Here is a 15,749-nt window from a genome sequence, read left to right on the forward strand (position 1 = left end):
GCTCCATAGTTCACGGTAACGGACTCACAGCTGGACCAACGAGGCCGAGTGTGTCCGCCACTCTGAGCCACGTTCGTGTTTGTGTACTTGTAGTTTGTACTTTGTGAGTTCACTCAGAGCCCACAGAGGACGCAGCGTACGTGATGACGTCACAGCCCTTTACCTCCTTTACTGTCACGGTGATTAATATTTACACACGAGACACCTGCAGAGCTCTGACGCTAAGCTAGCCACACAGCATGCTAACACTAAGCTAACGCTAAGCTAACGCTAAGAGCTCTTACAGACACGAGTTAAAAGAGTTAAAAAGCTGCTTTTAGTTTGTGATCAGAGTCCAGGACTGAGAGCAGCAGTAGAGCTGATGGATGATGAATTACTGGATGGAGGAAACTTCTCATTAGCAGTGAATCAGTGTGTGTGCAGTTCTCTACAAACTCAGCAGGAATAATTAGTGTGAAGCTTTAACTCTGCTGATCCTCTTTGAATCATGGATCAACTGAAATGTTTAAAATGTTGTTCACACGTGTTGGACTGACTGAAGCTTCCAGTCACAGTGAATCGGTGTGTGTCAGTGAATGCATCGTGTGTGCTTCAGGCTCCATCTAGTGGACTGATAGTAGAGCAGCTGATGGCAGCTTCCTCTGCCTCACACTGCTGTCTGACTGCATTCAGCTGACACTGAGATGAAGCAGGAAAGAAGCAGCTGATATTTGGACAGCACACATGATGGAAAGGAGGATTTCAGTTGATGTGCACATGAATGATTTGTGTTTCCTCTGCAGGTGAAGGTAGAAAGTGTGTGTGAGCTGATGTGAATTGAGCAGCATGGATCAGTGTAAGGACAGAGAGGAGGGAGTCCCTCCCTCTAAAAGCACTCTGTGTGGGGAACATGAGAGCCAGACCAAAGCTCAGAGGTGAGATGACCATCTCTAACTGTCCATGACTCTTCTCCATGTCACAGCTCAGCACTCACATCACTGCTCCATCATTATTCACAGGAACCCACCTGGACCTCCACCCAGCTCTGGGTCCTATGAAAGTAACTCAATCAAAGATGTTATTAAGAGATTTGAGCAAAGACAGTCAGCTGAGAAAAAGTAAGCTAACACCAATAATATCAGCTGATATGTGATGAGAATTTTACTGAAGATTTATAACTTTTTCAGGATCCATCAGAGACTGAAACCTGGACCTCGACCCAGCTCTGTGTCCTTAAGGAGTGATGGGTCTGAAGAGCGCTACATTGAATTTAAATCCCAGCCTGTGTCTGCTGCAGAGAGGTGAGCTGTTAGTAACATGAACTCTCTGATTTAAATGATTTGATGTTTCCTGGTTTCTAAAATGCATCTCTGTAGGAGAGCAGTGTCTCAAAGGACACACAGGCTCAGCTGTCATTTCATCTGGTTTAAGACACATTTGGACCATCCCAGTCACGTCTCCACCCCGCTTTTATTATTTAACTTCCTTAACATGGAGCTCTGAGTGTTTATTAAAGGATCATTGGACGCTCTAACACAGCTGACTGCAGCCTTTAGCTGTGAGCACACAGTGTCTCACATTTACATTCAAAAGAACTTTAAACAGCTGCTGTTATCAAGTGAAGATAGCAAAGCTTTCAGGGCTGAGCCCCAGTGTTTCAGGATAATGGCCCCAGAGACCACAGTCAGATATGTGTGGAAGTATTTTAAGTTTAAAACTTCCTTTAAGCACTAACAGCAGAGACGCACAAAGTCGCAGACAGGGAACAAAGTATTTTAGGTTTGTGTTGTCAGATTATTTAATCATTATACTGAACAAATATCTGAAAAAGTAAAAACCTCTATTCCCCAAATATCATGAGGTTATCACTGCATTGACATGTCATCGATGTGTTCTTTCACACAGATCAGTTTTAGTGTGTGTGGCCCGTACACTAAACCATGACACAAATTCATATGATGTGACACCCAGACTGTGTTCACTGTTTCTTTTGGTAAAATCATCTCCTCGTGTTTTTATAGAAAGATGATGGAAGAACCTAAAGAACAGCCAGTCAAAGCAGCTCCATCAGCAGGTAGGAGATCAGTGCTTTGTATGATGAGACGTATGGATGTATAGACTTCAGGCAGATTCTTTTTGTCACTGTGATAAGTACATAAAATTTGCAAGCTGTAACCTGTCCTAATCTTTGCCTTAATCTTTCTTTGGGACTTTTTTATAACATGAGAACTTCCAGTCTGAGGAGTTTGGCAGAGAAACAGCTGGACTTTTTTGTACTTCGAACCCACATATGAGGTTAAAACGATGCCACCTTAAAATGAAACTGAAAAAATATTGAAACTGAAACAAATGTATTGAAAGTGAAAAAAATTGATAGTGAAAAAACATAAATATAGAAATTTAAAGAAAAAACTCGCTCACAGCCATGTTTTCACACTTACATCGTTTTTTTCCACGTACAGTTGTTTTTTCAGCTTCAATTAGCTGGCACTGTTTAGGCATCTGAGGGTGCGCTTGAGGGGCGGGGCTTCAGAGCCACATATATGAGCCACATATGTTTGCGCACATTATATTGCTGACCAGTGACTGTAGAAATCATGGACGACCTAATATCTGCAGCAGCTGCAGTCATGAAGAAACTTGCGTATCTCTGAACGGCACATAGAGCGGGGACGCTGAGAGGAGGTCCAGCGTTTACCGACTGTTTCAAACTGACAGACTCAGGTGTTCTTCAGTATCTCCCTGAAAGAAGGACCTGAGAGCCGCCACAATATTTTTGGTAAGTGAAAGGTGTTTGTAAGCTAATCTGTAGCTAACATCCTTAGCTAGCTAGCTAAGATGAGCACTCGGCTGTCGGGAAAACTTATTTCGTAAAGTTTGTTTAGCTAACCCGTGCAGGTGAATGAAATTAACAGAAACGCACCGGGCTGCTCAGTCAGTAACTAACCACAGTTACTGTACTTTTATTATGAGTATTACACTGTAAGAGCAACAGGCTGGACTCTGCTGCAGCTCCTGTGCAGAGCTGATTATTAAATATGTGCAAACAGCAGCATGTTTTCACTCTTTTGCCACATCTGTAAGGATATTAACACATATTTTAAAAAAGGCTTGCACTTTAGTAACCCCTCATTAATCATTAATTAAAGATTAAATAGCCAAGGCTAATATTTATGTACTCAAACCAAATACTTCTGCTTGGCAGCCAACCTCTTAAGCCCCAACGCCCCCTGATACGGGGGCAAAAAGCAGTAGATCAGGTAGGCTTGGGGCTTAAGAGGTTAAGTTAAAATGTGTGTTTAGTTTTTCCACGGATTACATTTTAAGCTCTGACTCTGTGTATTGTTTTTACTAAGTTTGTTTCAAATATTCAGGTTAAATAAAACAGTGTGAATCATTCTTATTGAGGTATTGTTCACAAAGTTACATGTGCAGTACAGCTTACATCCTTTGAGAGGGAAAAAAGCATTAATTAAAAGCATTAATAGTTGTTCTCCAAAAGTTGATTCTGTTCATCTGGACGTAGCGTTTTCTGGGAGAAACGTTTCGTTACTCATCCAAGTGACTTCTTCAGTCTCAGCTGACTGCAGGTTTCCCCAATCTTATAAACAGTACATTTGCATAATGACTGAAACCAGCCCACTGAAGGAACAATGGGCTTTGAGGTCAGTTCCTTAATCACAATTATGCAAATTCTCATGACCATTGATCAACAACCACTGACCAAAACCCACTGATCAATGGCCATGAGTACCATTCACAGGGAGTTAGGGAATGGCTGCAATCACAGCATTGTAAGATGGTGAAAGATGTACCCTTAGGCCCCCTCCTCGATTCAGAGATGGTCTAACCTGCAGTCAGCTGAGACTGAAGAAGTCACTTGGATGAGTGACGAAACGTTTCTCCCAGAAAATGCTACGTCCAGATGAACAGAATCAACTTTTGGAGATTTATTTTCCTGGATGATTGAATGACTGAATGATGACTGAATATAATATCTCTAAGTAAAAGTCCAGAGACTCTGAGGATTATCCAACTATTTATGACATCACACAAAGCAAAGTTCTCCATCACACAAAGCTCAAAAAGCTGCTGGCCCTGATGCATTACAGGACATGCACCTCAAGACATGCTTGCCCCCACACTGGATCCTCACCAATTTGTCAATAAAAACAATGAAGTACAGAGGATGCTGTATCCACAGCTCTTCACTGTGTACTCTCACACCTGGACAACAAGAATACTTATGCAAAAATGCTGTTAGTTGACTTCGGCTCAGCATTCAGTACAGTTCTTCCCTCCAAGCTGATCACCAAACGTGTGGATCTTGGACTCAACAACTCCATCTATAACTGGATTATGGACTTTCTGACCAACAGACCTCAGCTTGTTAGGCCAGGCCATAACAGCTCTACCACTGTCACACTCACGCTGGCACTCCACAGGGCTGTGTGCTGAGCCTGTTCCTCTATGACTGCAGACCTTAGTATGGATTAGGGCTGCCACGATTAGTCGACTAGTCACGATTACTTCGACTATCAAAATCGTCGACGACTAATTTAATAGTTGACGCGTTGTTTGAAGCTTTGTAAGATCACAAAAGACACAGGAATAAGTAGCAGAATTTAAGAGTGTAATAACGGACTGAGACAGAAGATGGCAGCACTGCATGTACAAGGATGCCAGCTGCCGTTAAACCCCGAAGAAGAAGAAGTTGTGTCCCAGAATTCATAGCGTGGCCCAGAACAGGTGTCAACAATGGTGGCAGCTAGTTAGTTTTAATATTACTCTTATTATTCTTTTTGGGTCTCAAAATAAACGTTTAACATATTTTCAGGCGAGAATGTAGCTGTGTAAACCTCAAATATCTGCTCAGTTTATCAAGACACCACATATTTTCAAAAGCGCTCCGACGTTTTCGGACACGTCTGTTACCCACTAGCTCGATAGTTAGCCGGGGGGGTTCAATGGTCACTCCAGCCGGCGAGAGCAGCGGACTCCCGTCGGCGTCTTTCGCTACTCAGGTTAAATATATATAAGTCACTTAGATAACTTAAAAATGTTATTGTTTGGCTTTTTTCAGTATTTTATTTGTTCCTGAGTAAATCGGATTTGCTGAGATTATAGTTTTTACACAGCTGAATAAACGTCAAGCAGACAGCTGATTATCAGAATTGTGAGATGCTGGAGAATATTCCAGGGTCCTGTTATATTTTAGATAGCAAGGAGTTTATTAAAATTCACCAAAACAATCTGCAAATTTCATTTAAATTTAATAAACTATCATCTTGTCTTTAGTTTTAGTTAGCACAGACCTTAAACACTTCAAGCTGTAAGCTAATGATAGTTATATAAGAGCAGATGCTGCTGGTGCAATAAGCTGTAGTTTTACATCCAATGGATGATGATCTGATTAGTCGACTAATCGTAAAAATAATCGGTGACTAGTCGACTATCAGAATAATCATTTGTGGCAGCCCTAGTATGGATCCAACTCCATCCTTGGACGGGTCTCTAGCTTCAAGTTCTTGGCAATCCACAACTCTGAGAATCTGTCCTGGTCAACTAACACCTCCAGCCTGGTCAAGAAGGCCCATCAGCGCCTCTTTTTGTTGAGGACCCTGAAGAAGAATCACCTGTCTAATGACATACTGGTTAACTTCTACCACTGTGTGATAGAGAGCATCCTGACCAACTGTGTCACAGTCTGGTATGGGAACTGCTCTGTTGCTGACCGCAAGGCACTGCAGCGTGTGGTGAAAACCGCCCAAGACATCACAGGGACTCCACTTCCTGGCATTGAGGATGTCCACAAGAAGAGATGTCTATGCCGAGCACGCATCATTCTCAGGGACTCCTCTCATACTGCCAATAAACTCTTCCAGCTCCTCCTCCCCTCCAGGAGGCGCTACAGGAGCCTTCAGACTAAAACCAGCAGGTTTAGGAAGAGCTTCTTCCCCACAGTTGTTACCCTACTGAACTCAGTCCCCGCTGAGCCTTTCCATCCACACTCACCTAACCCTTCTACACTCCTCCTCCCAGTGACCATGATCCTTTCATTATCAACATTCACCACGTTGGTTACTGCTGTAGTTTTAGGACACTGACATGGTGTAGTCTCTGTCATAGTGTGTACACTGTTAGAGAGCTACGCTTCCACTACTGTAGATATTTTCATAGCACTCTGTAGATCTGTTTACCTCACAGTGCTTATATATGTATATTTGTTCATAGTATACCTGTATACCTGCCCGTCTGCAGAGGTGGGTAGTAACGAGTTACATTTACTCCGTTACATTTACTTGAGTAAGATTTTGGAAAAAAAAGGACTTTTAAAGTACCCTTTTTGCACGATACTTTTTACTTTTACTTGAGTACATTTGTGAAGAAGAAACAGTACTTTTACTCTGCTACATTTTCAAAATTCTACTCGTTACTTTAAAAAAAATAATTAGTTTAACACATTAGATAACATGCCACCGGTGGAGTTTCCGGTAACTTTTTTACCAATCAGATGTGGCCATGCAGTCACATGACCAGTTTGAAACTGTGGCGGGCAGAGCGTATCAAAGTAGCGACACACGGAAAGAATGGCAGAGCCAGTCGTCTACGCTAGAGCTGAAGAGGATGAACAGCATTTTCCTCACATACAAAGGATGTTTTGCTTAAAAGCACCACAAAAGAACAGCTATGTCTTCAGTGTCGGTTTCTTCAGTGAGAGCCAAAACAACAACTTTTCAGTGTGAAACAACTCAGCTTGTGTAACCTGAGGAAACGGTAAGTTTTCTCTAAATATCTTTTTCGCTGTGGTTAGCTGGATGTCAGTCTTATGTTACAGACGCTGTGTCGAGCTCGAGCCGCAAGTCATATTTTCGGCGCTACGTTGTAGTGAGATAAGTTTGGTAACTTAGCCTAAAACAGATATAGCCACGTTTATCCTACCATAAAACAATAAGAGAAGGTATGCCTTCACCCATGCTCCCAGGATGTGCTCTGGAATGCACACAAAGTTTGCAGACTATCAAGGATCAAACCTCTACCAATCTACAACTAATTATAAAACTCTAAGCATATATAAGTAGATATTTCTAAGCATAAATGACAATCAACAATACAAAACCTAACACGCAGCTTGGCAGTGTATACAGCACTATAATGACCAGACCTTTTGAAAACCTTACATCTTTCCACAGGTCTCAACTTCATCAGACATCACCTAGACACAGAGCTGGATGAGGTCAGCATAAACAGCAGCCTAACTGAACCATCAACCAAAGATGATGGATCCATGGGGTCAGGAAAGCCAGAAGCAGGGGAGCTGGAGAGGTACCTTTCATTTCCATTCATTGGAGGTGTCGATCTATTGCATGGCGTTCCTCACATCAAGAAGCTCTCGATGAAAGTCAATACAGCTCTTCCTGCATCTGGAGCTTGTGAAGGACTCATGCAGGACTCCTGTTCACTGCTAAAAAGTTACAGCTTCACAGAAAGAACCTTGAGAGCAAACTGCTGCTGAAGCTTAACCATCACCTCACTGAGTGAAGAAAGGGCACATTTTGCTAAATATAAAGAAATAGATTCACACCCATACAATTTATGGTACACTGAGCTGCCTTGTATGAACATATGTTGAAGATGCCTCGTTCTAATGTTTTCTCTGAGGCTGCTATGCCATTTGGAGCAAAAATGAATATAAAGCTTACAGCATATCTTGTCCCTGGAAATTGTTTGCACTGTTTATATATTTATATTATTTACTGTAGGTATTGTTGAAAAAAGCTTTATGTTGTGAAAAACTGAAATCTGGAAATTAGAATTGTTGTGCCTTATTTTGTTGAGTTTTTTTACATATATTCCTGTTGAAAATACTAAAATTTGTATATGTATTTATTTATTTTTGTTTGTCTGATAGCATTTATTTATAAAATAAATCGGACATTTCAAACAGTTACTTGCTACTTGAGTAGTCTTTTCGCCAAGTACTTTTTTACTCCTACTTGAGTAACTTTTTTGACGACTACTTTTCACTTTTACTTTTACTACAATTTTTGGATACTCGACCCACGTCTGCCCGTCTGTATAGCAATATAGAACTGTCATATGCCGTGGGAGTGTCTGGTCGGGTGTGGTCCAGGTTCCTGTTGTCCATCTCCTGGGGTGGAGTTGGCCAGCTCATCACCTGCTTCCAATTTCCGGGCCTCCATCTAGAGGGCTAGAGCGCTGCCTGCCGCTCCTCGCCAGTTCGTCCTGCTACAACCGGTGGTAAACTTGGCCTCCTCTGTGCTTGGACTCTGTGTGCCTGGATCGTGGGTTAATGTGTTCTCCGTCTCCTGTGCTCTCCAGATTCATCAGCAGAACTGGTTGGAACCTCAACCAGCTTCCTCACACTCTCAACCATCCCTGGGACGCTCCCACGGCAACCCCTTCCCCGCCTAATAGCCGGTGTTTTCAAGTAAACACAAGACTCTCCACTAGTACCACTCCCTCTGCCCTTTAATTGTTTCCCATTCAGTAAAACCTTTCTCCTGTGTTTGCAGAAGTTCCCGCCCGTGTTCTCCTTGTGTTCGTTTCGCCGCCCTCGGGCCTCCCTCAGTTCCTGTGAATAATTTCTGTTAGACCCAGTCTTGTTTAAGTTCCTTTTCCTTTCAATAAATTGTACATAGTTCGAGCAATTGAGTCTGCTCTTGAGTCCACTGCATCCTTGTTTGTGACAAGAACAGCTGTATGCTATACAGATCATCTGTGTATCGGTTACAATATTATTTTTCAGTTTCAATTTTTTCTTCAGTTTCATTTTAAGCTGGCATCATTTTAACCCCACACACCCTAAAATTCAGTATTTGTAGATGAGATGTTGAAGTGTTAATTCAACAAAGTTAGAATACAGCGGAACCCCGACTTACGAAATTAATCCGTTCCCGAGGGTCTTTCATAAGTCGAAAATTTTCTTAAGTCGAAGCAGCCATTGCACCTTTTGAGTGAGGTGATGCTGAATGATAGGCTTTAGGCTAATTGCTAACTAGAACAACAATACGCCGTTCAAGTGGAACAGCGAAGCACGAGTACGGAAGCCAAGGGGTTGTCACATGATTCGGAAGGCCTTGTGGGCATTGTAGGCTAAGCCAATCAGAGCCAGCGGATTTCGTTACACGGGCATTTTGCCGTACCACGGGCAGAAATATTGCCGTGCAGTGCCTTCGTAACTTGAATTTTTTGTTAAATGGGGTATTCGTAAGTCGGGGTTCCACTGTATTTTTCACATGATTTTGACTGAGAAGCATGTTTATGTCTCTTTCTTCTTCCTGTAGAGGAGGAGCTTGCCAGGGTGCGGTCAGCCTTTGTCTGGAGGGTAACAATAGAAATCCTTAAACTGCTCCTTGAGGCCCTTGTAAGTGATGGTGTCTTAAATAAGTTGGAGGAAGAATCGATACTGGAGGGGAAAACACTCAGAGCAGACAAGGCACGCAGCTTCATCGACACAGTGAGGAAAAAAGGAGACAAAGCATGCAAGATAACAATCAAACATCTTGAGACCAAAGACAGATACCTTTCCACTCAGCTGTGTTTTTACTCTGATCCATCTGCTCAACAAGGTGAGGTCATGTATCATATACCATGAATAAAAATGGTCACCTTGCAGTTTGTTGAGATGTGAAAGTGAAACCTCAGAATTCATTGTAAGAAAAAGGAGAGGGCAAGAACGTCATTCTACGACGAATGTTTGGATTTGTTAAATGCCTGCAAATGTATTTTCTAAAGTACATGGAGGAATTTTGATGATCATCATAAACCCGTGAAACTACTTAGATCTAATGTGAGCTGTATTTAATTAAACACAAGTGTTCTTTACTTGCAAACTGATTGCCTTAAAAAAGAAAAGTCAGAGTGTTTCTCTAACAAGAGGACACTGTTTAAGCATCGGTCATTTGACTTAAATGTTTAATGAAAAAAATCCCACATTTACATATTATAAAGTAAATTGTGGACAGAAAGGGTTTACATAATCTTTCGCCATTGTAATTTATGACAAGAATTAAATGTGAATTACTGAATCTCTCTCAGATGCTTCTTTAAATAACATAGCAGTGGGGAACATTATGACACTTCAATGTTGTTATTTTTGGTAACAAAGTTTGGAGAAGAGGCACAGAAAGCAGAAACCTGTTTAACTTGTTTAGTACATCACATAGCTCCTTCAGACCAGATTTGTATTTTTCCTTCTTTTTTCCTTTTTTTGATTCAGATGCTCTTCAGAAGTGTCAGCCTAAACTAAAGTCTTTCTTGAAGAAGAAGTTCCAGTGTGTGTTTGAGGGGATCGCTAAAGCAGGAAACCAAACCCTTCTGAATCAGATCTACACAGAGCTCTACATCACAGAGGGAGGGACTGCAGAGGTCAATAATGAACATGAGGTCAGACGGATTGAAACAGCATCCAGGAAACCAGACAGACCAGAAACAACAATCAGACAAGAAGACATCTTTAAAGACACACCTGGAAGAGATAAACCAATCAGAACAGTGCTGACAAAGGGAGTGGCTGGCATTGGGAAAACAGTCTTAACACAGAAATACAGCCTGGACTGGGCTGAAGACAAAGCCAACCAGGACATCCAGTTCATATTTCCATTCACTTTCAGAGAGCTGAATGTGCTGAAAGAGGAAAAGTTCAGCTTGGTGGGACTTGTTCATCACTTCTTTACTGAAACCAAAGAAGCAGGAATCTGCAGCTTTGAAGACTTCCAGGTTGTGTTCATCTTTGATGGTCTGGATGAGTGTCGACTTCCTCTGGACTTCCACAAAACTACAATCCTAACTGACCCTAGAAAGTCCACCTCAGTGGATGTGCTGCTGACAAACCTCATCAGGGGGAAACTGCTTCCCTCTGCTCACCTCTGGATAACCACACGACCTGCAGCAGCCAATCAGATCCCTCCTGTCTGTGTCGACATGGTGACAGAGGTCAGAGGGTTCACTGACCCACAGAAGGAGGAGTACTTCAGGAAGAAATTCATAGATGAGGAGCAGTCCAGCAGGATCATCTCCCACATCAAGAAAGCTCGAAGCCTCCACATCATGTGCCACATCCCAGTCTTCTGCTGGATCACTGCTACAGTTCTGGAGGATGTGCTGGAAACCAGAGAGAGAGGACAGCTGCCCAAGACCCTGACTGAGATGTACATCCACTTCCTGGTGGTTCAGGCCAAAGTGAAGAAGGTCAAGTATGATGGAGCAGCTGAGACAGATCCACACTGGAGTCCAGAGAGCAGGAAGATGATTGAGTCTCTGGGAAAACTGGCTTTTGATCAGCTGCAGAAAGGAAACCTGATCTTCTATGAATCAGACCTGACAGAGTGTGGCATCGATATCAGAGCAGCCTCAGTGTACTCAGGAGTGTTCACACAGATCTTTAAAGAGGAGAGAGGACTGTACCAGGACATGGTGTTCTGCTTCATCCATCTGAGTGTTCAGGAGTTTCTGGCTGCTCTTCATGTCCATCTGACCTTCATCAACTCTGGACTCAATCTGCTGGAAGAACAAACAACCCCAAAGAAGTCTGACACAGGAGAATCTGCAGAGAAACACTTCTACCAGAGTGCTGTGGACAAGGCCTTACAGAGTCCAAATGGACACCTGGACTTGTTCCTCCGCTTCCTCCTGGGTCTTTCCCTGCAGACCAATCAGACTCTCCTACGAGGTCTGCTGACACAGACAGGAAGTAGGTCACAGACCAATCAGAAAACAGTCCAGTATATCAAGGAGAAGCTCAGTAAGGATCTGTCTGCAGAGAAAAGCATCAATCTGTTCCACTGTCTGAATGAACTGAATGATCGTTCTCTAGTGGAGGAGATCCAACAGTCCCTGAGATCAGGAAGACTATCCACAGATGAACTGTCTCCTGCTCAGTGGTCAGCTCTGGTCTTCATCTTACTGTCATCAGAAAAAGATCTGGATGAGTTTGACCTGAAGAAATACTCTGCTTCAGAGCAGGCTCTTCTGAGGCTGCTGCCAGTGGTCAAAGCCTCCAACAAAGCTGTGTAAGTAAACATGAACTCATCGCTTCATTCTTAAAATCATGGGAAATAAATCAGAGGTGCTCAGTTCAAAGATCACCGCCTTTTAATAAAAAATAAAAAATAGTCACTTAGTCAAATATGATACTTTAAATATTTCTCTCCAGCAGGACATGTCAGCATTTCTGAAATATTTTTGTCTTTAACTCAAATCAAAGCACAATCCAGATCCAGCCTATAAGAACATGAGCTCTGATCCTTCAGCCCCTCTGACAGGTTTATTATCCTCAAGTTGTTCACTTGTCTCCAACAACCAGGAGTTTTTTTAAAGCAAATACTTGAGCTACCAGACTGCACCTACATCTTTTTCAGATGTTCTTATTTTAAGGTCTGGTTTGTGTCTCATCTTTATTGCAATCCCCAATGTCTCTCTGTTTTTCAAATATAAATCTGTTACCTCGGTGTGGCCAGAACAACACGGTGAACCCAAAATACAGACAAAGGTGAAGGAACTGAATATTACTAGACGTGAAGGCTTTATTTACACACAGGAACTTGACACTTGGAATTTTTAACATGAACTGTGAACTATGGCGGAAGTCAAGTACTTGAAGCTGTGAGCATGAAGTGGGCCCTATGGTAGGTTTCTGGAAATGGGTCTTGGTTGATGGTAATCTGAGTCACTCTAACAGAGGAAGAGCAGCATCAGAATGATCACTGGTAAATGGTAAATGGTAAATGGACTGGTTCTTATATAGCGCTTTTCTACTCATCTGAGCACTCAAAGCGCTTTACACAACTTGTGCATTCACCCATTCAGACCCATTCGCACAAGCACATCTTTCTAAGTGCTTTATAGCTAACATTCACACACATTCATACTCCGATGGATGCATCGGAGTATGGGGTTAGTATCTTGCCCAAGGATATTTGGCATGCAGACTAGGGGAAGCCAGGAATCGAACCACCAGCCTTCCGATCAGTAGATGACCTGCTCTACCACCTGAGCTACAGCCACCCCGGTGAAGGTTACAGTAAGTGAACGAGGTTATCTTCAATGTCTTACTTGGGGTTTCTGTAGCTCAAGAAAGGTAAAGCTGGTCTGATCTGACATACTGATCGGAAGGTTGGTGGTTCGATCCCTGGCTCCTCCAGTCTGCATGTCAAGGCAGACTGGAGGGGGCAAGATACTAACCCCAAATTGCTCTCCAATGCATCCATCAGAGTATGAATGTGTGTGAATGTACTTAGAAAGCACTAAGTTCAGATAAAGTGTTTGTGAGAATGGGTGTGATTGGGTGGATGTGGCATGTTGTATAGAGCGCTTTGAGTACTCCGGGAAAGTAGAAAAACACTATATAAGAATCAGTCCATTTACCATTTACTTGTCAGCAATTGGAAAGCAACTTGGGGAAGGCAGGTGGTGAGGTCTGGGTGAGTACTTGTTAGCTTTGAATCCAGGCAAAGTGGTCCAGTAAGTCTAAGAGACGAAAGGCATTAATGTGGCTGTGAGTGAATCAAGAAGACCAGCATCCAGGAAAACGTGACTGAATTGCAAGGGTGAGTAGATGATCCGAGGATTAGGAGGTTAGCAGAGTTGTTGAGAGTGCTGATGTTATATTCAGCCTAGTAGATTACTGTCAGGTGTGGACAATGGACAGGCTGACCAGGCTTCACCCAAAGGCAGAAACCAGAGTCTAGTGGGAAACCACAGCTGCTCACACAGACCATGACAGCAGCATGACACCCCCCCACCCCCAAAGCATTCTCTTTCACTTGGCATCATTTACCTGCCCCTTCTCCAATTTCTGATGTGTCCACCTTTACAATGATAACTGTGATCAGGGTGAACCAAAAAGGTGCCGTGGTGAACAGATAGTTCAATTTGGTGAATGCAGTTTCAGCTTTGGAGGACCAGATGCATGCTGAGACTTGAGTGGTGCAGCTACCTGACTATAGTTGCAAATGAACAGTCTATAAAAATGTGCTATTCCCAAAACCCATTGGAGATGCTTCTGGAATCTACAATGGGTAAAAGGGGAAGGCCACTCTGTGAAAGCTTTCACTTTTGCCAGATCCGTCTTCACCTGCCACCGTGCCAAAATGTAACCGAAAAAAGTTATTGATGAGGAGTGGAATTCACACTTTTCTGCTTTGACATAAGGTTTATTCTCCAGCAAACGTTGGAAAAATAGCATGGACATGGGACTGATGTTCCTCGCAGGTTTTGGGAAAAATGAGGATATCATCCAGATACACCAATACAAACCTGTCAAGGAAGTCCCGGAGGACATCGTTAACTAATGTTGAAACATTGCGGGAGCATTAGTTAACCCAGGCGGCATGACCAAATACTCGTAGTCCCCCAATGGCATGTTTAAAACGGTCTTCCACTTGTCTCCCTGATTGATCTGGAAAAAGTGGTAAGCGTTGCGGAGGTGGGGTTTTGTAAACCCTGTGGCGCTGTGAAATGGCCTGAAAGCAGAGCTAATGAGGTAATAGGTACTTATTCTTGATGGTAATATCACTGAGGCCCCTGAAGTAAATGCATGGCCAGAGAGATGACAATCGTTGGATTATGCCTGCACCGAGGGATTCCTTAATGTACTTTTCCATAGCCGCACACTGAGGTCTAGACAGGTTGACCTGACCAGTCTAAGTGTGGGTTATGTAATTCTAGCCAAGGAAACCTGAGTATGAGTGGTTTGTGAGGTGCATGAAAAGCAAAAAAGGTAAGTGTTTTCTTGTGATTGCCAGGGGTGACAGGCTCTGTGCGGTGAGTTATGTGAGGGGACACTCGGTTATTTAATGACTTAGTGGGAATGGGCGGATTAAGGGCGCATAGAGGAATGTTTAACTGTCTCGCTAACTCAGACTCCATGAGGTTCTGATTGAACAAGAGCCTGAAAGGTCTGGTTAACTAGCACAGAGACTTGGAGTTGCAATCTGGGTTTTTTTTTGTTTGTGTGAGTATCCTCCACCCTTATCCCCGAACTTACCAGTGGGCAGACCCCGGTGTGGAATCGAAAACAGACAGGTTCATCACGAGAAGCAAGCTGATCTTTCATGGTTTGATTTAATGACTGAAAAAAATACAGCGGACGGTGGTTAGCACTGTTGCCGCACAGCAAGAAGGTCCTGAGCAAAAGTCTTTACAAACTCAACCAGGAAATCATCATGCGAGCAGAAAGAAAGAGGATGAGCAGATAGGTAAGCAAGAGAAACCCGCCAGCGTCCCAGGTTTCCAGAGAAGGTTCAGGTTCCAGGTACCTGAAATGGGATGTAATTCAATTCAATTCAGTTTTATTTATATAGCGCCAAATCACAACAACAGTCGCCTCAAGGCACTTTATATTGTACAGTAGATCGTACAGTAATAGATACAGAGAAAAACTCAACAATCATATGACCCCCTATGAGCAAGAACTTTGGCGACAGTCGGAAGGAAAAACTCCCTTTTATCAGGAAGAAATGTTTGGTCTCAAAGTCAAAGCACAGATCCATCCAGTCTCTGTATTTCAGCTTATTTTCTTTATACACACATTTAACAGGAACAGTTTCAGACAGCTAGTGTTTACCTGACATTACCTGCGTACCTCACAGTTTGCAGGTAATGGGCATAATAATTACTGAACAGAGACGTCCTGCTGTGAACTTTGTTGCTGTGGATCTAAAATGTAAAAATACATCTGAGAAGATTTCTAATCATGATTTTATGAGCCCCCACAGTTTGATTCTGTTCATCTGGACGTAGCGTTC

General features: G+C 42.8%; 1 protein-coding gene across 2 annotated transcripts in view; it reads left to right on the forward strand.

Annotated features, from left to right (window-relative positions):
- The first annotated feature begins 540 nt into the window (after positions 1 to 540).
- The window catches only part of LOC146490510 (NACHT, LRR and PYD domains-containing protein 3-like), a 117,939-nt gene continuing 102,730 nt past the window's right edge, over positions 541 to 15,749 (forward strand). The window contains exons 1-6 of one of the 2 annotated variants that reach the window (XM_085153085.1): positions 542 to 914; positions 999 to 1,097; positions 1,167 to 1,280; positions 2,001 to 2,053; positions 9,288 to 9,572; positions 10,223 to 12,014. In XM_085153085.1, the coding sequence (XP_085009211.1) occupies positions 826 to 914; positions 999 to 1,097; positions 1,167 to 1,280; positions 2,001 to 2,053; positions 9,288 to 9,572; positions 10,223 to 12,014 (2,432 nt within the window). In that variant the 5' untranslated portion in view covers positions 542 to 825. Of the gene's footprint in view, positions 915 to 998; positions 1,098 to 1,166; positions 1,281 to 2,000; positions 2,054 to 9,287; positions 9,573 to 10,222; positions 12,015 to 15,749 lie in introns of both variants that reach the window. The other variant, XM_085153086.1, reaches the window with a different exon arrangement.

Source organism: Neolamprologus multifasciatus, unplaced genomic scaffold (genome assembly GCF_963576455.1).
Source record: "Neolamprologus multifasciatus unplaced genomic scaffold, fNeoMul1.2 chr03_unloc_1, whole genome shotgun sequence".
Lineage (NCBI taxonomy): Eukaryota > Metazoa > Chordata > Actinopteri > Cichliformes > Cichlidae > Neolamprologus > Neolamprologus multifasciatus.